At 65.2% G+C, this 22599-nt stretch overlaps 1 protein-coding gene and 1 pseudogene across 2 annotated transcripts; both read left to right on the forward strand.

Annotated features, from left to right (window-relative positions):
- The first annotated feature begins 7625 nt into the window (after nucleotides 1-7625).
- Nucleotides 7626-19768, forward strand: MKNK2 (MAPK interacting serine/threonine kinase 2). 2 transcript variants are annotated; one of them, XM_075736368.1, is made up of 14 exons: nucleotides 7626-7720; nucleotides 7817-8026; nucleotides 10222-10303; nucleotides 10486-10587; nucleotides 10741-10838; nucleotides 11831-11910; nucleotides 12440-12513; nucleotides 12595-12699; nucleotides 13077-13132; nucleotides 13332-13427; nucleotides 14956-15150; nucleotides 15237-15401; nucleotides 15503-15546; nucleotides 15830-19768. In XM_075736368.1, the coding sequence occupies exons 2-14, from the start codon at nucleotides 7979-7981 to the stop codon at nucleotides 16095-16097; spliced, it is 1413 nt and encodes a 470-aa protein (XP_075592483.1). In that variant the 5' UTR covers nucleotides 7626-7720; nucleotides 7817-7978; the 3' UTR covers nucleotides 16098-19768. The 2 variants fall into 2 exon arrangements, with proteins under 2 accessions (XP_075592483.1, XP_075592484.1); XM_075736369.1 differs by having other exon boundaries at nucleotides 7633-7720; nucleotides 7942-8026.
- LOC142605225 (uncharacterized) lies at nucleotides 16508-19768 on the forward strand (annotated as a pseudogene).
- Nucleotides 19769-22599: the final 2831 nt, after the last annotated feature.

Consider the following 22599-nt stretch of genomic DNA (forward strand, 5'->3'; position numbering starts at 1 on the left):
GATTCTCCCAGCTCTAAAACTTGGTCGCGTGTGGACAGGGGAGGCAAATTCAAGCTTACGAGCTTGCTGACGGGCTCTTTGCTGCCACGGAAAGGAGCTGTGGACGGAGCTGAAGAGGCTGAAGGACTAGATTGGCCAAAGATCTGCATCAGGGTCCCCAAGTTCTTTTCCTGGCCGGGAGGGGAGTAACAGGCTCCAACCCGCTGCTCCTGGCTGTGCTAGACCTGGCCGTGCCCTGCCTGCAACACCAGCTCCTGCCCGCTCCCCGAGCAGGGGGGAGGTGCCGGGGCAGCTCACCTTGCTCTGCGACTACTTTCCCTTTCACACCGACCTGGGATGCCGTGAGCGTCCGGGGGCGTGCGGCGCCCACCCTGCTGTCACCCGTGGGGCTGCAGGGCGCTGCCCTCTCTCCCTTTCGGAGGGAAGGATCTGCCTGCCTCCATGTGAGACCGGCTCAGCCAAGGGAGGAGGAGGAGGAAAAAACATCTTTAGGGGAGAAGAGCTGCCGGGGCCCAAAGCTGCCGCTGCAGCCGAGGCCGTCCCCCGTGGCGTGCGGCAGTGCAGGATGTTGCTCAGACAGGTTTGCAGAGCCACCGCAGCCGGCGCTCGGCCTTTCTCCACTTCTGCCTCTGCCTTTTCGCCGCCGCCCAGGCAGCACCCTGCTTTCATCTCCCCGTGCGGGGGCCTCGTGTTTATTCGCCCGTGAGCTGCAGCTGCCTCGTCGCGAGTCACGGTCTGCAGGTGAGCAGGCTGCAGCGAGCGCCCAGAGCTGAGCCCAGCCTGGCAGGGTGGGTTTAGCCGTGACCTGGTCCTGTCGGGAACTCTATGGCTCGTCTCTCCGGGCGCTGGTGGAATGCAGACCGAGATGTCATGGAGACTTTGGTGAGAGCCCAAAGGAGAACAGATCTGCAGATCTCCTGCATCGCAGGGCCTGGGTTGAGCAAGTAACACGCCTGGGGCTCCAGCAGCCGCCCCTCTGCGGGGCTGACCCCTTCCCAAAAACCACAGATGGCGTCTGCCCCGGAGCTGGAGCGGGCACAGGCTCGCAGGCTGCAGGGTGCCCTGCCACGGCACGGAGGGAGCTGCGGCAGCCGTATGTTCGAAGGGAAATATTTCTTTTCTCTGGCTCGGTGTGGTGTCGCCCGCTGCTCCTGAGGAAACGATCGCTCACCCTGCACCCACTCCCCGCTGGGCTCCTCCGGTCCCCAAATGCTGAGGAGCTCGGGAGCTTTAGGACCTCAGTTCCCACTAGGGTTTGCTTAAAATTGGCCGTTGGTTTCCGAAGCTGGGGAGTAGGGGCAGCGATTGCGCAGGCCCTTAGGAACCAGTCACAGGGACGCGGGGGCCGGGGTCTCCTACAGCATCTGCAGCCGTGTGGCTTCAGCCAGGAAACGTCCCTTGGGTCCGTGCGGGAGCCACGTCCCTGCCGGGTGAGGACCGGGATGTCCCCGGCTGCCGCTGCCTCCCTGAGCAGCAGATCCTGCTTGGAGCGTTGCTGGGGCTTTGCTGCGACATTGGAAGGTCCTTACCCCTGCCCTGACCCCTGCGGCTCAGAGAGCTGCTGCTCACCGGTGCTCCGGGCTCTGTCCCAGGGCTGCACCGGCACCGGAGAGCCGCAGCGTGGACCACCCCTCTGGAGGGGCCGCAGGGTGCTTCCCATCCCCAGGAGGTGCTGCCTCATCCCCTGCTCGTCACCCCTTGCACCTTCGGGCTTGGGGAAATGGGGTGGCACAGGACATGTCCCTGAGCACCTCTGCCGTCGCGCTCAGCCCCCCCAGACCTTGGCAGCGCCGTGGCCGCCTGCTCCTCCATCCCTCGTCCTTGAGCGGGCAGCCGGCAGCTTTCCAAGCGCTCTGAATGTGTTTTGGTTTTTTCCCGGGAGGACAGCTGCTGCCTTTGGGGCAGGATCCCCCCCCAGGGGCCCTGCGGGACCCTGGCAGACCCCCAGCCCTGACCCGCCACCCAGCCCCAGGTGAGGGGAACAGGGCGACGGGTTTGTCCCCCTCTGGTTTTGAGCTCTGGAGTTCCATGGGGGGAGGTGACAGCGGTTCCTGGGACAAGGGGACGGTCACCAGCACGGCATGCGCTCTCCTCTCCCTTGTACGGCATGGCCAGGCGGGCGGCCAGCAGCTCCCCGGCTCCCGCTGACCCTGCCCACCCTCTGGGAACGCACACGGGACATGGCAACCCTTCTGGGAAAGCACCGGAGCGGGGAGCGCGCGTCGCCTCCCCGCAGCTCGCAGGCGATACCGGGAGGGCATCTGCTGTTCTGTGCCCCGTGCTGTCCCCGCAGGAGGGGACATCGCGGCTCACCCAGTGCTTCGCCAGCAGCAGCTTAAAAAAAGAGGCTTTGGGTTCAGTTTTGCTCCCGGCGAACAGCATCCCCCGAGAACCCAAGAGGCTGCCAGGATGCGGCCGCCAGCACCTTTTCAAACAGTGAGGGAGCAGGGGTAATTTTTTTTGGTGGTTTGGGACTTTTTCCGCTCCTTCTAGGAAACTGTGCAACGTGCCAGCCTGCACCTCCCCTCCCACCGTGTCCCTTGGCTCCCGGGGCCACCCCACCGTTTCCCCCCTTCCCGAGGAATCTGGAGGATGGAGAGGGGCAAAAAAAGCCGCCTGGAGACGCTTCTCCCATCTGCTGCTGGCAACCAAGGCGGGACCCCCACTGCGGCACGGCACGAGCCTCCTCCCTGCCCTTCCCCGCAAACACCCCAAAGCCGCAGTTCCCGGAGCTCCTGCCCCCGGTTTCGGGGCCTTGCAGGGATTTCCCTCCCCATGGTCCATCTTCCCCCCAGAAGCCCGTGCCGAGGCACAGCCCAGCCCCACCGTCTCCATCTCCTTGTCCCCTGGGGTTTGGCCGGAGCAGGGTGGCAGAGCCGGGGCTGGCCGTATCCCTGTGAAGCTGCTGGAGAATGGGGGATGCTCCCTGATGAACTCAAAAGGCTTTTTTTGGGGTGAAACCACCCTAGTGTGTGTTTTTACCCTCCCTTGGGGTCGCACTGCCCGGCTGCTTCAGCTGTGGGTTACAGCTGCTCCTTAACCCCACGGCACCTCCTCTGGCTGGGGAAACTGAGGCACGGCACCACCTTCCCCGCTCCGCGCATGGCCACCCCTCCACACCACGTCCCACCGCTGTCCCCGAGACAAGCTGGGCCGGGCAGCTCAGCCGTGGGGTGCCAGGGGGAGGGGGGCCAGCCCTGAAATGTGGGTGCAAAGGAGGAGCTGGGAAACCCAACCAGGACGCTATGGGCGGGGGGGGGGGGGGGGGGGGCGCGAGCACTGGGACTTGGGGGTGCACTGGAGCCCCGGCACCCTGCCCCCCGCAATGGGGAGCCAGCCTGGCGACCTGCCCGGGCGCCGCGGGAGCTGCCCAAATTCCCCCGGCTGCGTCGGGGTGAGGGGGGAGGCTGGGAGACCCCCCCGGCACGTGAGCCAGCGCAGCCGTACGCCCGCGTGTGCCTTGGACGTGGACGTGTGTGTGTGTCCCCTGTGTCCCCTGTCCCTCCCGTCCCTCCCGTCCCACGCCCGCAGCAGAACCGGCGCTGGGAGAGTCAAACCTCCGGGTTTCTGCCTGGCAGGAAATTCCAGGTTTTTTGCGAGATTTTTCATTTGAAACAGAGCCAGGGCTCCAAATCCTCCCGCTTCCAGGGGAGGCAAGCTGGGCCCTCCTTGTGCCGGGGAAATAACACAAGGAAAAAGGATTTTTATTGGGTTTTTTCCTTCTAAACCAGCGGGACAGGGGAGGAGGAAGCCCTGAACACCCACGAGTGGCCGCTCTCCTGCCGCTCCTGCCCACGCCGGGGTCGACCCACGTCCCGCAGGGAACGGGGCAGCCGCGCGCGGCTTCGGGGCAGGCTGTGCCACGTGCCGGAGGGGCGGCCGGTGGGCAGGGTGGCCGCGATGGCCTCCCGCCTGACTCGCACCCCCTCTGCTCCCCGCACCAACAATAGCCGTCTTCCGGCACGGCCCCACTCGCTTTCCTGTTTTCCCTCGGCCGCGCTCAGCGCGTGGGGCTCCGTCGACCCGTGGGGACCCCGGTCCTGCCGGCACCCAGGGGCGCGGGGACGGGCGATGCCCTGGGGATGTTTCGCTGCTCGCAGATGCCACCAAAAACCAGGACACGGTGGGTTTGCTGCCAGCGGCCCCGGCTCTGCAGCCCCCTGAACATCAGGAGGAGGGAGGGAGGGAGGCTGGGGGCTGAGCACCCATCGAGCAGGCGGGTGGCATCAAATGCATCCAAATTTGTGTTTCCCTGAAAAAATATTCGGATGCCGGGTGCTGTGAGCTCAGGCCATGAGCTGCCAAAGCCTCCTCTCGCCGGGCGCTGTCACGGCCCCTTCCACCGCCCGTGCGTTTGCCGGGGCCACGCGTGCCCCCGCGGCCGGAGCCGGCCGGAGCTGGGACCTGCTGCAGCCCCAGATTTGCAAGGGCTGCTGCAAAGGGGGGTGCGGTGCAGGACCCCCCGCTTTAGTCCCCAAAACACGCGTGCACAGGGGCGGCCCGGAGGAAAGCGGCCGGGGTTAAGCTCCAGGGGGGATTTTGGCTGGACCCTGCGTCCAGCGAGCTGTGCGGGAGTGGGAGAGCCCCCGGCCCGGGCGGGGAAACGCGGGTGATGCACCAGGATAAATGCGTGTGCAGGCAAAAACCCAACATGTGTGACGATGCCGGCACGATCGTGTGCACACGTGCGCATGTACGTACATGTATGTGCGTGTGCACCTACGTGTGTGTGTGCACGTGCGAGCTGGCTCTCAGGTGACCATGCGGCTCCACGGCGATGCACCTAGAGAGGCTGCACCTGTGCGCGTGTCTGCACGCATGTGCTGGCTGCACACACGTGTGTGCGTGCAAACACCACGCGGGGTGATGCTCTGCGGCCTCCTGCTTCGCCCCCTGCTTCATCCACACACCCCCCCCCCCACACACACGCTTTCGTGCACGCCCGGCTGCCGCGCAGCGCGTGGCCCCTCGCGGGTGCCCGTCCCCCTGGGTGCCGGTGGCCGATGCCGCGGGGGGGGGGAGCGCAGGGAGGAGGTGCGCGTCCCAGCCCCCTGCGCCAGCAGGAGACCCCCCCCCAGCAAAACAGCGACGGGCAGTCGCTCGCTGCCTCCAGCTCTCGCCACGCCGGGCCGCAAACCTCACCCGCGGCCCTGCAGCTGGAGGAACCTGCCCCTCGCGCCCCGCTGCCTCTCGCCGCTCCCGGCCCCGGGTTTGAACAGCGCTGGCGTCGCCCCAACGCCTCCCGCCCCAACGCCTCCCGCGTCGGGGCCTTTCGCGGGCGGGATACGGTGCAGGAGGCGGCGCGTGCGGAGCGTGGAGCGGGCACGGTGTGAGCGTGCAGAGAGGCCAGGAGCGTGCAAGGAGCAAATAGCGAGCGTGGAGCACGAGCAGTGAGCACGGAGGGAGCGTGCAGCGAGTGTGCAGTGTCTGTGCAGACGTGCAGCGAGTGTGCAGAATGTGCAGAGAGGCCAGGAGCGCGCAGGGAGCGTGTAGAGAGTGTGCAACAAGCACCGAGCGACCGTCTGCCACGCGTGCAGCAAACGTGCAGAAGTCATGCAAAGGCCACGAGGCAAGCACGCAGCGGGCAGCGCGCACGCGGTGAGATGCGCCAGACGTGCAGAGGTGCAGCGACCACGTGTAGAACACGCGATGACGTCACGTGCAGCCAACACACGGAGACCATGCATTGCACATGCAAACAGGCAGCACACGTGCGGCGAGCGCGCAGCCAGCAAACACGGTTGCAAGCGCTCCGGCACCCCGCGTGACGACGGGCACCCCCGCGGGCTGGGCGAGCTCCCGGCTGGCCCTGGGTGTCCCCGCTGTGCTGGGCACCCCTGGGTGGGCCCCCCCAGGGCTGTGGGTGCCGGCACTTGCCGCCCTGTCATTACCGGCTTGGTGACCTACATGGCGGCGTGCGCAATTTTGGAGGCATGTGGCTCCTCTGCCTGCGCCGGAGCCGCCCAACAAGTGCCAGCGGCCAGCGCACCCCGAGGCACCGTCCCTGTCCCCTGTCCCTGTCCCCCGGCCCTGTCCCCTGTCCCTCCTCTAACCCTGGGAGCCCAAACCCCACAAACCCCCCCCCTGCTCCCCCCCCCCGTCCTGCAGCACCACGTCTGCCCCCACCCCCGCCAGCCTGGGCTAATTGGGGAGCCCTCGTTAGCAGCGCTAAGAAAGAAACGCCGGGCAGCCTGGTTTTCCCCAGCTGCTCTGCTTGCGAGCGGGACGGGGGAGCAGCGCTCGGGGCCTGGCCAAAGCAGGAATGTGGAGGGTTTGGAGGGGCCTGGGGGTGTGGCGGGGGCACCGGGCCCCCACCGCGGTGGCCCCACACCAGGGTGGCCCCGGTGGCTTCGAGGGGCTGCGAATGCCACAGCGAAACGTCCCTGAGCAGCGGGGGGAGAAGGAGAAACTGGGGCGGGGGGGGCAGAGCGTGACGGTGGGGCCGGGGGCTGCATCGCCGGGGGGGGGCTGACACGGGGCGCCCCGGGGGAGGTGGCTGCGGCGAAACGGGGGGCCCGCTGGGTGCGCAATGGCGGCGACGGGGCAAGCAGCCAATGCGCGGCGCGGCCGGTGAAGTCATGCACCGCGGTGCTGCAGCCATTGGCCCCGGCGCTGCCGCTCGGCGCAACGAGCGCGTCTGTTCTCAGCCCAGCTTGGCGTCATGTGAGATAGCAGGGGGACACCCACACGGTGACGGTCTCCCAGGGTGCCACCGAGCCTGGAGTGGGGGTCCCACTCCCAATTCCCCCCTCCGCTGCCACTGGCCTCGTCCAGCAGGGCCTCGGTGGCCTGCGGGGACAGAGGGACGTGACCCCGTGCCCTGCTCCCCCACCTCACTGCAGGCCCAGCTGCAGGGCTGAGCACTGCCCCGCTTGTGGCATGTGTGGGCTTGACCGGGGCGGGGGGTTCAGGGCCGGTCCCCACCCCCCAGCCCTGAGCCTCGGGGCCGTGGAAAATGGGGCTGGAGCGTCCCTGTCCCTGGGTGCAGGAGGGGACCCCAAAAGGGGGTCTCTGTCCCTGGGCGCGCTGTAGGGAGCCTGGGGGTGCCCCTGCCCTGTGCCCAGGGGTGAAGTGGGGGGGTGGTTGGCGTGCCTGGGGGGGTGTCATCGTCCCCTGGTGCAGTGCAGGGGGGTCTGAGGGGTGTCTCTGTCTCAGGGTGCAGTGCAGGGGGGTGGCCGGGGGGGTGTCCCTGTCCCCCACCGCAGCGCAGGGGGGTGCACGGGGGTGGGGGTGTCCGTGTCCCCGAGCACACAGGGGGTGGGTGCACGGGGGGGTGTCCGTGTCCCCAAGCACACAGGGGGTGGGTGCACGGGGGGGTGTCCGTGTCCCCGAGCACACAGGGGGTGGGTGCGCAGGGGGGTGTCCGTGTCCCCGAGCACACAGGGGGTGGCTCCGCTGCAGCGCGGGGGTCCCCGACGGGCTGTTTGTGTCCGCGCTGCAGCGCGGGGGGGTGTTCGTGTCCCCCGGGGGGGTGTTCGTGTCCCCCGGGGGGGTGTCCCCGTCCCGGGGCGCAGAGCGGGGGGTGCCCGGGGCGGTGGCGCCCGGCGGGGGCGGTGCGGAGCGGTGCGGGGCGGTGCGGGGCGGGCCGGGGCCGCCGCTATAAAGCTGCCGGGGGCGGCGGTGGCGCGTCCCCTCCCGGCGGCGGCGCGGAGCGGAGCGGAGCGGGCAGCGGTGCGGGCTGCGGTACCACCAGCAGCGGCGGCTCTGCGGGGCCGCGCCGGTGAGCGCCGCCGGGGGGGGGGGGTGGGCGGCCGGGGGGGGCTCCGTGTGGGGCTGCAGCCATCTCACCCTCCCCCCCCCCCGCCTCTCCCCGCAGGTCTCGGCCACCCCCCGGACTCCCCTCCGGCTCTGCCCGTCCCTCCGCCTCCCTCCCCCCCGCCCCGATTTTTTTTTTTTTTTAATTATTTTTTCGCCCCCCCCTCCCCCCCCCATTTCTCCCAGCAACGCCGCCCCCCGCCGCCCCCCTCCCCGCAGCAAGATGGTGCAGAAGAAATCAGAGATCCCGGGTTTCCACCGCTCCTTCAAGGTACGGGGCTGCTCCCCTCGCCAGGGATGCGCCGGGGGGGGCCGGGGGGTGCGGGCAGGGCCGGTGCGGGCCCGGATCCTGCGCTCTGCAGCGCTCTGCGCCGCATCCCCGGGGGGGCGGGGGGGCCGATCCGCCTCCTGCCCGCCGCGCCCCCCCCCGCCCCCTCCCGAAGGAGGGAAGCGCCGGGGGTGCTGCCACCCAACGCCGGCAGCAGGACCCCCCCCGGCCCCGGGGGTCGGATCCGCAGAGCCCTCCCGGGGCGGGCGCTGGGGCGCTGCCGCAAGGCTTCGCTCAGCCCCTGCAGCTCCCTCGGGGGTTCCCCGTGGGGGGCGTGGGTGGGCTGCACCCTTCGGGGTGCTGAGCTGCCTGCGGGGTGGGGGGGGGGGGGGGGGGGCGGCGGCAGGGGCTGCGCAGGCCCAGCCCGGGACCTGTTGTGCAAACAGCTTGTGCGAGGGCCAGGTCCGGGCAGCACGGCCCGCCCGGGGGTGCAGCTGCACCCAGGGGTGCCCGGGGGACCCCCAGCCCCGTGCCCCGTCACGCCACGTACGTCCCGGCCGGTGTCACGCTCGGGGTGTGCGGGAAGGGGCCGGATCCTGCCGGGTCCTGCTCCCCTGAATGCTCGCTCTTGTCCCAGCGTGCGGCCGAGCAGCTTCGTGGGATCTTTGTTTAGTTTGGCTCCCGGCGCTCCGAGGGATGCTGGGAGCTCACCCGAAACCTGCCCGGCTTATTTTAGCTGACACCTAATCCTGCTTTTTGGGCTTTTGGCTGGGGTTTGGCTCCCCACCGCCCCCCCCGCCGCGTGCCTGGGGACGGGGATGAGGGGGGACACCTCGGATGTGCCGATGGAGCTGGTGCGCGGCGTCCGCTCCGCACCTCCCATCCCCCAAAGCTTTTGTGTGTCAGTGCTGCGGCAGCTGGCGGGGCCCCGTGCCCCCCGTCTGCTCCCCCGGGAGGCCTCATCCTGCCCCTCGTGCAGGGCCTTGGGCCAGAGCTGCTCGTCCCAGGGGGGTGGACGCCCTGACGCAAGGGCCTTGGCCCGTGGTTGGGGGGGGGTGCTGGCAGCCGAGGGGCAACGCTGCGCTCTGCAATTTCAGATTTTTATTTTTTTTTTGGGGGGGGAGGAAGCTGGCAAAATGCTGGGCAGGAGCGTTTTGGCCTCAGAGATCTGGAGGGGTGCTTGGGGAGGGGTGTGGGGCTGTGTGTGTGTGTGTGCGCTCCTGGAGTGACACCCCCCCCCAACCCTGCACCGCGGTGGGGACCTCCCCGGCCCCCCCGAGACCTGCCCCGGCAGTAAACAGGCGCTTTCTGGCTGTTTCTGGCAGCGGTGGCCGGGGTTCGCTGTTCCTGCGGCGCGCTGGGGCTGGCAGCCGGCCCGGGCACCGGGGCACCGGGGCGGGTTTGGGAACGTCGCCGGGAGCCGCCATCTCCACCCAAACAGATTTCGTAACCCCGCTGAGAACGGGGCCCTTTCGCCTCCCCGGCCGGGCGCCCCCAGCGCTGCCCCGTCCCACGGTGGGGTGGCTCAGGGTACTGGGGGGCAGAGGGGGCTGGTGTCCCCTTCGGGGCGCTGGGACTGGAGCTGCTGGGGTTTGGGATGGGGGAGGCGGCAGTTCTCACACCCTTCACCGATCTGGGGCGCAGGGAGGGTTTGGGGTGGGGCCCGATCCTGGCAGGTCACAGGGGTCTCGCAGCCCGACGGGCACGACGTTCACCGGCGTGGGGCTGAGCAGGCTTTGGCACGCTGTGACCTTGCGGGGAGCCGGGAGGCCGTGGCGCGGTGGTTCTGGAGCACATCCTGCCCCATGGCTTCCCCCCCCCCCCCCCCCCCCAGCTGTACTTCAGGCCTGGGTGGAGATTTGGGGTTGGGTTGGTGCGAGTGACCCCAGCCCCTCTCGTCACCCCCCGCGTGCTGGCCCGGGGCTGCTGGCGTGGAGACATGACCCCACAGCACCGTCACCATCAGGAGATGTGGTCAAGCCCTTCCTCCTCCTCCTCTTCCTCCTCCCGTGGCTCTGCCTGCGGCTCCACCATGCCCCTTTGGCAGCAGCGCAGTGAGCCGGTGTCCCGCACCGGCGGGGCGGGCGAGCGCAGCGTTTGCCAAGGCCAGGAGCATGCCGGGCTCCGTGTCCGTACGGGGCGGCTGGTGGCGGCTGATCCGGCGGCTGCCATCTCACTCCTGTTCTTGGCCCCCGCAGGGACAAAACCCCTTCGACCTGGAGTTCGACCAGTCCAACCACCTGGAGCCGGTCTTCAACTTCGAGTGCCCGCCCCGTCCCGGTGAGCCGCGGGCGCCCTCCCTCGGGGTTGCGTCCCGGGGGGTCTCCTCCCATCCTCGCCTCTGGGATGTCGGTCCTTTGCCCTGCCCCGAAGACTTTGGGGGGGTGCCCCGGGGGTGGCGATGCTGGGGGAGTGCGGGGCGGATGGGGGTGACTCACGCCAGCGGCTTTGCTCCGGCACAGACATGCCTTCAAGTCAACCCATCGACATCCCTGACGCCAAGAAAAGGAACAAGAAGAAGAAGCGCTGCAGAGCCACCGACAGCTTCTCTGGCAGGTTTGAAGGTGAGCGGGGCTGCCCGGGGGTCCCCCCTGGCCTGGGGCAGGGCCGAGGCCCTCCCGGTGTCCCCAGGCTTGGGGACAGCTCAGGGAGAGGGGACGGCTGTGGTGTCCGTGGTGCGCTGGGGCTGGCAGCTCAGGTGACCTCTCCCCTGCCAGATGTTTACCAGCTGCAGGAGGAGGTGCTGGGAGAAGGGGCCCACGCCAGAGTCCAGTCCTGCGTTAACCTCATCACCAACAAGGAGTACGCGGTGAAGGTAAAGCTCTGCCGCTCGGGACTGCGGGCCTGGTTCCCTCCCACCCCCTGCCTCAGTTTCCCTTTCTGCCCTCCGCCTCTCGGGCTCTCCCAGCTCCTGCGACCACCCGGTGCTGGCACAGAACGCTGGTTTCGCGGGCTGGAGGGGAAGGAGAGGGGCAGGAGCGCGGCAGGGCTGGGCCGTGCAGGTGGCGCATCGTCCTCTGCCACTGCCTGGCTCTGGGACCTTGGTCAACCCCCTTAGCCACACTCCTCTCCCTGTAAATTAGGGCAGATGGGAGATTAAATTAATGCTTACGACGCGTCTGGGGACTTGGGGCAAGCAGGGGCGTGCGGTGCCGGCAGGATGGCCAGCTCTTGCTCGCCCCGGGGAAGTCTCTATGGCCCTGCGCGCACATGGGTGCTGGAGGGGGTTGAGACGAGCCGATCGCTTTTGGGGTTGGCGATGGTAGTCCCGTGGCCCCACGCTCCCAGCCACGGTGGGAGGGGGCTGGGATGGGCCCCGTATCATAATGCAACCATGATTCAAGGGGATCTTGGCTTCCCCCATTGCCCCAGGGGCGCCTTTGGGTGCCCCGCTGGGGAAACTGAGGCAGAGTGGCGGTGGGGGGGCTCCGTGTGTCCCGAAGGGCTGGGGACAGTGGGAGCACCTAGCTCTCCCCCCGCGAGGCTGTGGGTGGGGACCCCCTGCCCACCCCGTGGCGTATCCGCTGGGCGCCCGCTGTGCCAGCACCCACCGGGGCTCGGCGGTGTCACATGGACCTCGCCTTGGCCACGGCCCCGGGAGGGAGCGGCTTGGCACCGCCGCCGGGAACAGCCTGTTCTGCTGCCTTAACCCCTTCGGGCACCCCCCGCCTGCCTCCTCCCAGCCCCGGGGGTCCCCAGCGCCAGCTGGGAGGGGGTGCAGCAGTTTCTGGCCCCAGCCTCCCCCCCTCGTCCCCCCCGCCCCAACAGCGACGTCTCTCCCTGAGCTCTCCCCGCTTCACATTTCAGATCATCGAGAAGCGCCTGGGACACATCCGCAGCAGGGTCTTCCGGGAGGTGGAGATGCTCTATCAGTGCCAGGGACACAGGTACCACGGGGCAGCCAGCGCCCCCCACCCCAGGGGTATGGGGAGTGGGCTGAGACCGGGCTGGCGCTCGAGACACCCATGGGCTTCAGCCAGGCAGCCCTCCGGTGTGGCACTCCCTCCCCTTGGTCTCTCCCGGAGCATCTTGAGGCGCCGTTAAGTGGTTTGCCGTGACAACGAGGGGTCGCGGCGGCCAAGTTGGAGGGGCGTTGAGGGGCGAGCCGAGCTGCAGCGGCGGCGTTTGCCACCCGCCACGGAAAGCTGCTGAGCGGGGCTGTTGGTGGAGAGGGGCGAGCGAGCCAGGAGGGTCTGCGAGCAATTAGGGAGCGGAGCTGGGCGCCGACAGTCCCTCTCCCCCCTGGAATGTGGCTGGGGGGCCCCAGCCGGGTGGTTTCAATCACTGGAAACCCAATTTTCCCCTCCCACGTCCCCCTCGGGGACCCGTCCTGGCTGGGGGTGCGGGAGGCTGCGGGGAGGGGGGACCCCAGGAGGTTTTTGGGGGGATGCTGGGCTGATGCCGCTGTCCCTGCAGGAACGTCCTGGAGCTGATCGAGTTCTTCGAGGAGGAGGAGAGGTTTTACCTGGTGTTCGAGAAGATGAGAGGAGGTGAGTGTGACGCCAGGGCGGGGGGAGGCAGGGTGGTGGGACCCCCCCGTGAGCCCCCGCTCTGCTCTCGCCCGGCCGCAGGCTCCATCCTGACCCACATCCACCGGAGACGCCACTTCAACGAGCTGGAGGCCAGCGTGGTGGTGCAGGATATCGCCAGCGCCCTGCACTTTTTGCACAACAAAGGTGAGCTGGAACACCCCGGGGTGCCACTGTGCCCTCCAGGGGGGGGGTGGGTGCGGGGGTGCTGCCTCCCCAGGGTGCTGCTGTGCCCTCCCCGGGGGGGGGTGCTGCCTCCCTGGATCCTCCTGCCCAGGGGACAGCACTGGCCCCGGGCACGCAGGGTCAGGCCCAGCTGCATCACGAGGCTTTTCGTGGTGCTGAGCCTGTTCCTCTGGTTCGGCCGGTGCTCAGGGCCAGCAGCAATTTTTTTCGCCACGACGCGGGTGGTGATTTGGGTGAGGGAGGGAGGGAGGGGTCACTCTGCCACCCCCAGACGTTTTGCCACGGAGGTCTTGTAGGGGGGCAGGAATTTTTCCCCTCATCGTCTCTTCTCCCGCCAGGAATCGCGCACAGGGATCTGAAACCCGAAAATATCCTGTGTGAGAGCCCGGACCAGGTGAGTGGGAGCAGCTGGGGTGGGCGTGGGGGTGCTGCCGTGGGAGGGGGGTGCAGGTCCCCACGGGGATGCCAGCGCAGCGGGTGGTGTGAAGCATGGAAGGACCAGGCGGTAGCGAGCAGCTGGGCTGCGAAAGCGGGGCCGAGGGTCCCCGGGGGCCGCTGGGGGGTCACTGGCTGCTCCTTTCCCACCCCCCCAGGTCTCCCCGGTGAAGATCTGCGACTTTGACCTGGGAAGCGGCATCAAACTCAACGGCGATTGCTCCCCCATTTCCACCCCGGAGCTGCTCACCCCGGTAAGCACGCGAACGCTGGGGCTGGGAGGGGGGGCGACTGGCTATAGGGGCTCCCCCCGGGCTGACAGGCTTTGGGGATGGGGCTGTGTGTGGTCACCCCCCCCCGCTTGTTGCTCCCATTGCTGATGCTGCGTTCCCCCCCCTCCCCTCCGCGGCAGCGGGCAAGATGCGGTTACATAATGCTGGGGGGGCCGGGCGGCGCGGGGGGGGCTGGCACGCAGCCCGGGCTGCCGCGAGCCTTAGCAACAGCCAGCCCCGGTGGAGGCGGCTGCGCGGAGGCTGGCGCTCACGGGGAGAAGTGGGTCAGGCGAGAAGCTGGGGGGGCCACCGTGATTCCCCCGGTCCTGGAGAGAGGGGGCTGGGACCCCCCCCCCCCCCCCCCCGCTGCAGGATGCAGACCGGGCAGGGTGGACACCCCAAAAGCTTCCAGGGTGACCCCAATGTTGCAAGAAGCCATCCCACCCTGCAGGGGGGACGCTGAGCCTGCCCCCCCCCCCCAAAGCCCTGCTTTTCCTATCGCCAGCAGCAGGGCCCTCCACGCAGGGCGTTGCCCTGCACCCCCGTGTTTTTGGGGCGCTCATGTGCCAGGGAGGGCAGAGCCTGACCGACGCGGGGTGCACAACAGCAGAGGTGGGGGCCAAAACACTCTGCCCACCTCGTTCCTCTGCATTTACCCTCCTCCTGGGGCAGGGGCTGAATTTCTGAGGTGTCCCGAGTTTCCCTGTTCTCAGCGATGGGGGGGGGACACGGGGGGGAGAGGTGGGGGGGCAGCTGCAAGGTGCTGTTTGGGGTGGGGTTTTTTTTTTTTTCCCTTTGGTGGCATCAGCTGCTGGGACTGTTGAGGCCTCTCGTTAGGGTGATTATCTGCTGGCTGCAGCTTTTTTTCTCCGCTGGTCACGAGGCCCGTGTGGGCTGCGGGTCACGTGCGCTGGAAAGCCCCAGAGTCCCGGGAGCCATAGGGGAACAGGCCGCTCTCGCCTCTCCCTGCATCGGGGTTAACTCCTCCGGCACCGGATCCTGCGCCTGCTCCGGGCACAGCACCTGCGTCAGGCAGGGGAACAGGCAGGGGAACAGGCAGGGGAACAGGCAGAGCAGGCTCGGTCCCACCGCCTGCCCGCAGTGTTTTGCGGCCGCTCCCAGGCGACGGGGCGGACGCTGCGGTGCTGAGCCGGTTGGGTGACAGCGTTGCCCCGCGGGGAGGGGGGGTGTCCGGGAGGGGGTTACGCCCCTTTAGGCTTTTTTTTAGGGGTGGCAGCCCCCCTGATGGGTGAGCCCCTGGAGAGGCGGGTCCGTGGCATCCCCTGCGTGGTGGGGTGCAGTGGGAAACCTGGGGGGGGTGGGGGGTGTGTGATCTGCCCTGCCAGGAGCAAACCCGGGAAGCAGCTGTGTCTGCTCCTTCATTTCAGGGGGTGCAGCTCCATATCTCCGTCAGGACCCCCCCAGCCCCCCGGCCGGCACGGTTCTGCCCCATGGGTCCCCCATCCTTTGGGCTCCCCGTGCCGAGGCTCACCCCCGCCTCTCCCCGCAGTGCGGCTCCGCCGAGTACATGGCCCCGGAGGTGGTGGAAGCCTTCAACGAGGAGGCGACCATCTACGACAAGCGCTGCGACCTGTGGAGCCTGGGCGTCATCCTGTACATCATGCTGAGCGGGTACCCCCCCTTCGTGGGCCACTGCGGCTCCGACTGCGGCTGGGACCGGGGCGAGGCGTGCCACACCTGCCAGGTGCGCGGGGGACCCCGGCATCGCCAAAACCCGCCGCCAGGTCGGCGGCAGCGCTCCCAGCTCAGCGCCTTTTATTTCTCCCCCAGAACATGCTCTTCGAGAGCATCCAGGAGGGGAAGTACGAGTTTCCCGATAAGGACTGGGCGCACATCTCCTTCGGAGCCAAAGACCTCATTTCCAAGCTGCTGGTGAGAGATGCCAAGAAGCGGCTCAGCGCGGCCCAGGTCCTGGAGCACCCCTGGGTGCAGGGGGTGAGTGCTGCTGCCCCCCCCTCATCTCCGCTCCCAAAAGCCGGGGTGGGGGACACCCCCCTGCGGGGTGCCCGGCTCTGACCGGCTGCGTTTCGTTGCAGTGCGCCCCGGACAACACCCTGCCGACCCCCATCATCCTGCAGAGGTGAGCGCCGGTGACCCTGGGATGGAGGGGGACACCCCAGCCCCCCAAACCGTGGTTCCTCTCCCTGGCGGGCTGCTGGCCCCTCTTGCCGCTTTTTGGGTGCCCTGCTGCAGCTCTCACTGTCTGGGCAGCGGTTGCAGCACGCGATTTGGGTTTGAGCCGTGGTTTTGGTGCCCGACCGGTCCGTCGTGGCATGCATGCAAGGGGGGGACACCCCCATATTTGACCCTCGACCTCCCTCCAGCCCCCCACATCCCACTCTGAGCCCCCGTCTCCCCCGCAGGAACAGCAGTGCCAAAGAGCTCACCTCCTTCGCCGCCGAGGCCATCGCCGTCAACCGCCAGCTGACGCGGCGCGACGAGGACGAGGAGGAGGAGGCGGAGGAGGAAGCACGACCCATCATCATCAAAGCTACCTCACGGGCCATGCAGCTCTCCCCCCCCTCCGAGTCCAAGCTGGCCAAGCGGCGGCAGAAGAGCAGCCTGGCCAAGGCGGTGGCCGCCGGGCAGCACCTGGTGGCCCCGCTGGTCCTGGTGGCCGACCAAGCCTGAGCTGTGCCCCTTGGACCTGCTGTACCCCATGTCCCCCTCCTCTTTCTTTCTTCCTTTTTCTTCCCCCCCACCCCCAAAACCCCACCGTTTCTGGCTAGTGACAAGATCAGGACTCGTCCCTGTGGCTGGTTTCCAAGGTTTTGCTGATCTTGTAGGTCTGGGGGTGGGAGGGTTTAAGATTTTTTTTTTTTTTTTTTTTAAGGTATTAAATCAAGCGTGAGGTTGCTTCACCCAGGGCACACTCAAGGACATCTGACAGACACACGGACTTTTGTTTCCCGACTCTTGGTTTCTCCTCTGACATTTCCCCCCCTCCCCAGCACCAAAGGACTCTTTGTACCCGCGGCTGCTTTGACGATTTCAGCTCATTTCATACTGTGAACAAAAGACCCTCGGTCGCGTTTTCAACAATGGGAGTCGCGTTTTAACCTCGTCCCTCCCCTCGGAGCTGCGGAGCTTTCTCCAAAGTTGGGGTAGATCCCACAAAACCCCCCTCCTGGGGGGGGCCGAGAGGCATCTCCCAGGGTTGGGGAGCCCCTCCGTCCTGTGCTCGGGGGTGTCCCTGCCTGCGCTTCGGGGGGACGTGGTGGGCGTTGTGCAGGGAACCGCTTGAGCCGGGGAGAGACGGTGCCAGCGCGGGAGCAGCACCCTGTCCCACCGAGCCACCCTCTCTCCTCGGCAGCCCGCTTCCAGAATAAGCTATTTTTTTCCCCCTCCTTTTTTTCTTTTTTTTCTTTTTTTTTTTTAATTATTGTTGGTTTTAAACCGCTAGCTGTGCTTCTCTACAGGGCACGGAGAAATGTCTTCCTTTCCTCCTGCGCTCCGGCTGGCAGCTCCCCGGGGGTAAGGTCAGAGCCGGGGGGGGGGGATGCACAGGCATCTGGGGCCGTGCTCTTGCGCCGGGTTGGGTGTTGCACCCCTGTTTTCGTAGGGGGAGGCTCGCCAGCGGCTGTGGCCTCGTGGGGGTGCAAGGAGGGATGAGGTCTCCAGGGCAGCCGGAGCAGCCAAAAAATAAATACCCCTCTGGGAATAGCGGGGCGCTTTATGGAAAGCGAAGGACACCCCCCCCACCAGCACTGCCCTAAGGAGCGTCGGGACCCGCTGCAGGGCGGTGTGACCTGGTGCGGCTTTGGGCTGGCCCCGAGGCTGCCGTGGCAGGAGGTCTGGGGGCGCGGAGGGGGCCAGTGCCCTGGGACGCCGGCGGGCAAGCGGCCGGGCTGGCGGCAGCACCCACGGGACACGGCGCGGGGGAGCAGCCTGGGGAGGGTTCGGAATGTGGGGCCGAAGGTTTGGGGTCAGGGCAGCAGCGCCTGGGCGGCTGGGGAGAGCTGGGGGCGCGTGGTCACGCATGTTCACGCGTGTGCATGTGCGTCTGCATTCACGTATGTTCGCCCGTGTGCCTGCACGGCGTTGTCCTTTCCTCCGAGCTTGCTTTGGGGAAGGGAGGGAGGGAATGCACGCGGGGAAGGACTCGAGGTGTTGAATCGGGATGAGGCTCTTGGCTGGTTTCTGCTGCGCAGGGCTGGATCTGTCCGGCCAAGTGGCTCCCGTGCTCGGAGCCGGGCTGGCCTCCAGCTCCTCGAAACGCTCCCCCCCGCACCAAGCCAGAGCAGCGAACCCCTGCTCCCTGCCGCAGGTCATGCCGCCGCGCTGCGCCCGCTGCCATCCGCGTGTCCCGCCGGGAGGGAGGGTGTCCCCTTCGTTAGCAATCTCCTCTCCCACTTTAATGCTTTGAGCTTTATATTGTGACAAAGCAGCCTCGGCCCGTCGTGTGCACAGGTGAAGGCTTTGGGAGCTTGCTTTGAGCTGGGGAAGAGACTTCCCCGGGTCTCCAGCTCAAGACAGTCACTGTCTCCAGAAGAAAAAAAAAAAAAAAAATTCTTTTTATTTTAAGACTGCTGACAGCAATACTATGCAATATATGTTGTTTTATGTTTCAGGGAGGTGTGTGTGAGTTATCTTGGGAGATGCTGATCTCCGGTGTTGGAGTTTGGGGCAGGGACCATCTTTTCTCGCCTTTCCCGGCTCTGCTGCCGAGTGGCGTTGGTGGGTCGGGGAGGGCAGCCCACCCCCTGCCCCAAAGCCGCCTCACACTTGGGATCTGCCCTCTCCCCTGGGTGCCCCTGGTCCCACCGAGCAGGGTGGGGAGGAGTGGGGTGGTGGTGGTGAGGGGAGACCCCCCCCCGTGCCCCAGGCACCGGGACACCCCGGAGAGGCCTCCTTTAAAGGAAAAAAGAAAAATCCACCTTGATTGTACATTGTTACTTTTTATAGCTTATTTTGTTTTATCAGTTGTAGATAATTCCTTGTTGTCTTATATTAAGAAATACTTGAATGATGTACAGTACGCGATGCCTTGAGCTGGTATTGTGAAAGCTATTGTTAACGCTGCACGCTGCAGCCTTTTTTAAAAAAAAAAAAAAAATTGTGGGAAGGGGACGGCAGGGGGATGTCTCTGAACTTTTTTTTTTTTTTTGGTCCCCTGTGCTTTTGTTGGCAAACAGAGTTTCCCTCCTCTTCCCACGCGTAAGATCTATCTCTTTTATATATATGTATACATACACACTTCTGATGGCTGGCGCGTGGCCTGGGCGCCCCGTGCTGCGCGGAGCTCGTCCCCGTGGGCGCTTTGCCGACGCGTGGGCATCCTCGGCTGGGGATGCCCGCACATGCTGCGGGTGTTTGCGTCGAGGGCATGGATGTGCCGGGGAGCGTCCGAGCTCTTTGCTGGGTTCTTCAGCCCAGGCTTGGTTTTGCGTTTCAGTGCGGGAGTTCAGTTTGACCGTGGACCCGGCGCTCCTGGCGTGGTGCTCGGGGGGGGGACGACGGGGACAGACGGACACTGGTGCCGCCAGGATGGCGAGCTCCCAGCAGATTGTGTGCGGCGTGCGTGGCAGGGTCTGTGTGTTTAGAGAGGATCCTGAAGGCCTCTAGAGCTGGGGGGGTCGACTCTGAAACACCTCCAGCCCCGACTCGTGGCGGCGCTGGGCACCCATGGGTGCCTCGGCAGTGCAGGGCTCCGTATTGCACCAGGCCGGCTGGGGAGATGCTCGTGCCGGGGCCAGACGTCCCCTCCCCGCTGGCAGTGCCTCTCCCGGGGTGGTTTCCAGGCAGATGCTCCCCGACCCGTGGTCCAGCACCAGCTAACCCCTCTGGCCAACGCCCTTCTTCCTCCTCGAAAGCCTTTTCCCCCCCATTGAGCATCTGTCTTGGAAACCAACTTCAAAAAGATCTTTTTTTTTTTTTTTTTTAAGCTGGAAATTTTAAGCATTTTGGCTTCCTCCCTTCCCCCCCCCCCCTTCCTTCAGCTGACTAACTCGACTTAGAACTGGTTAGAAACGTTTACTGTGAAGCTAACTTTTTTTTATCAAAACAGGAGAAACTTTCTCCACTTTACAATTGATGAAGACTGCCAAAGCTGGTTCAACAAGAGTCATGTTAACGCACTGTTGGTTTGTACAATGGCAGCCTCTGCTCGGGGGACGGCTGGAAAATGAAAATGAAAGAAAAAAAAAAACAAAAAGGAAAAAAAAACCACAAAAACAAGCACTTTACTGTATGTACCAGGTGAACTGATACAGCTGAATTGAAGTTTTCCTTTATAACAATTGTTGATGCCAGAATTTTGTATTCTGTTTTGTAAGAATTTAATAAAAATGCATTGAGACCTACGTGGCCGGCATGTGGCTGTGGGCAGGGCGGGCAGCACGGGGCCGTTGCCTGCTGCTATGGAGGACTGGGGTGGGCAGCGGGGAGGGAAGCGAGTCCCCCAGTGCCCCATCCAAGGGGTCTTCCCACAGTCATCCTCGCCCGTCTCCACCAGCTCCTCCTCAGCCCACTGCCGGTCCCCAGGAGGCCGGGATGGCGGCCGGGCATGGCCGGAGCGGCAGGGCGGTGGGTTCGGATGCCAGGAATGGGGGCTGGCAGCGGCTCAGGTCCTGACTCACTTTTCCCAGCTGGGTAGCGTGATCTGCCGCATCCCCAAAGCGGGGTTGGAGGGTCACGGTGCGGCACCGTGCTCAGGGCAGCGGCACAGGGGCTGCCCACCGCCCCGCCACTCGTGGCCCATTTTCTCCTCCCCCTCCCTCTTTTCTGTCAGGTTGTGGAGAGGGGGACAGGCGTGTGCTGGGACACTGGGGAGGACTGGGAACACAGCAGGGACTGGACGTTGGTGATCAGGATGTGGGAGAAGGGCTGCAGGAGCTCTGCTGTGCTTTCTTCTGTGGGCAGGGAAGACTTTTTTTAAATTTTATTTTTTTTTTAATGTATTTTAAGGTATTTTCTGGCCTAAGTAAGTTTTCCAGCCTTGTGGGGGGATGGAACTGTGAGCCCTCCAGATGCCATTACCATGGCTGGTGGGGACAGCCCATCCTGGCAGACCCCGATATGTGGCACCCCCAGCTTTTCAGGATGGGGCTGAGTTCTGCCATGGACCAGTAGCTGCTGCTCCTGCTCTGCGTGCTGGCGAGGGCGGCTCTGAGCCAAGGAAGCCCCACAGCAACTCGCTCCTGGGAAGTCTGTGCTTACTGCTTGGTAAGTGGGGCAGCTGTTTCCTGCAGCATCTGGACCCGGGCTGGGCGGCCGCAGGAGTCTCCCCTCCCAGGCTGCTCCGGGATGGCCGGCGCTGGGACCAGGGCTGAGGTCCCCTGGGTGCAGAGGATGAGAAGGAACATGTCCCATCCTGCTGCGCTGTTCCTGGCTCTGATGAACAAAGCTATTGCTCCTGTGCCTGGGTCTGCCACAGTGTGACCCTGGACATTTTAGGAGCATTCTGCTCTCCCTTCCTTCCCCCCTTGCATATCCTGCTCTCCCTTCCCTCTTGCATGTTGTCTCACCTGTCCTTGAGCCCTCAGCTATCTGCTCCAGAAACCCTTCCTCTCCTACCCCATCCTGCAGACAATCTGTCTTCCAAGGTGCTGGGTGGATCCCAGACAGATGGTGTGTCAAAGGGAGCTTTGCTGAGGAGGCTGGTTTCGGTTTTAATCTCTATAATGTCTTCACATGGTCCATCTTACCCCCTGCCCCTGGCTTTACCACCCCCAGAAAGCACCCAGTAGATGGAAACCATCTCAGAGCACGTGCAGAGAAGGGCAGCTCCAAAAATAAACCAGCATTGGGTTAAAATAACCTGCGCTGCTCTGGTGCTTGAGCATCGGCCCAAAATAGGCTTTCCCGCTGAGATAAGGGTGCTATAAATAAGTCTGCATTGATCTGCATTGGAGAAAAGCCCTGCAGCAGGAGGAACGGCGATGCCACCCACGCTGGCCCGGTGGCTCCCAAGAGCGAAGGGGCCACTGCAGAGCTGCTGGGATGGCCCGGGTGACGTAGTGGGTCAGTCGGGCTTTGGGTGACGTGATGGCTCGCGCCAGTTCTCAGGATTTAATTGAGCCGTCGGGTCACGAGCGGATGCGAGCGGCCGCGGTGCTTGCGTGGCCGGTGGAGTCGCGCCTGGCTTCGGCACAGGGCACTGAGGAGGGTGGGTGAGTGGCGGACGAAGCGTCTTCAGTATTTTGGGTCTAAGCCTGGCTATACTGGTGACAGGGGACAATCTGGGTGATTAACCAGTTTTGATTCACTATCTGCTTGAAAAAAAAATAATCCTGAAGTGAGGAACATGCATTCCCTCAGCCCCAGACTAGTCAGTGAGCCCCAAAACCACATTGGACATGCAGAGAGGAAGACGTGAAGGGCTGTTTAGGAGCAGAAAAAGGTTTCATTTTTTTTCCTTTTTGTGCTTTTAAATTGTTTTCAGGATGGAGCAGAGAAAGAAAGAACCATTGTGCCTTTTGCAGTGAATCACCACTTCTGTCCAGGCAACCAAAACGAACCAAATCAGGGTTTGGGGTTTTTTTTGGTAGAACATGCCATTTTGGTGTCATTTTGTGATCGGCATGTAGATGTGCAGGTTCTCCCTCTGTGGCCATCTCAGGGAGCAACGCGCACCCTGGCAAACCCCGGGGTCTGGCCCTGCCCGCGCTGCCTGCAGTCACCGCACCTGAATGCCCTGTGGTGGGCCAGTCTCTCCGCACCAGGACGAGCCTTGGTGGCACGAGCACCGCATGGCCGTCTCTCCTCCACCAGCTGGAAAAGGCCTCAGTCAGTCTTGTGTTTGTGGGCTCAGACGGTGAAGTGCAGCTTTTGGAGAGCCATGGGGCACAGATTCAGCTTTTCCACAGGATTTCAGCTCCAGGTGGAACTGCACAGGCGTTGGGAACTACGGTCAATCAGCAGGAGCGGCGTCAGGTTTTTCCGAAGCCCGGGAGAGCATCGCCAGCCGTGCTCCTTGAGACTCCGCCGCTGCCCATGGCTGGAGTGGGTCATGGGCCTTGTGATTCATCTTCTCACCTGGCTGAAGGTTTAAACAAAGGCTTGTTGCTAAAGCACGGGGCTGGGCAAGTCCCACTTTAGCCCTCCTCTGGCTAACACCCAAGATATGTCTGTCTTTGCCTCAGAGCTTCGTTTTTGTCTTATAACTCCTTTGAGATGAGCTGCTCAGCCAGGT

This window comes from Balearica regulorum, chromosome 26, assembly GCF_011004875.1.
Source record: "Balearica regulorum gibbericeps isolate bBalReg1 chromosome 26, bBalReg1.pri, whole genome shotgun sequence".
NCBI classification, from domain to species: domain Eukaryota; kingdom Metazoa; phylum Chordata; class Aves; order Gruiformes; family Gruidae; genus Balearica; species Balearica regulorum.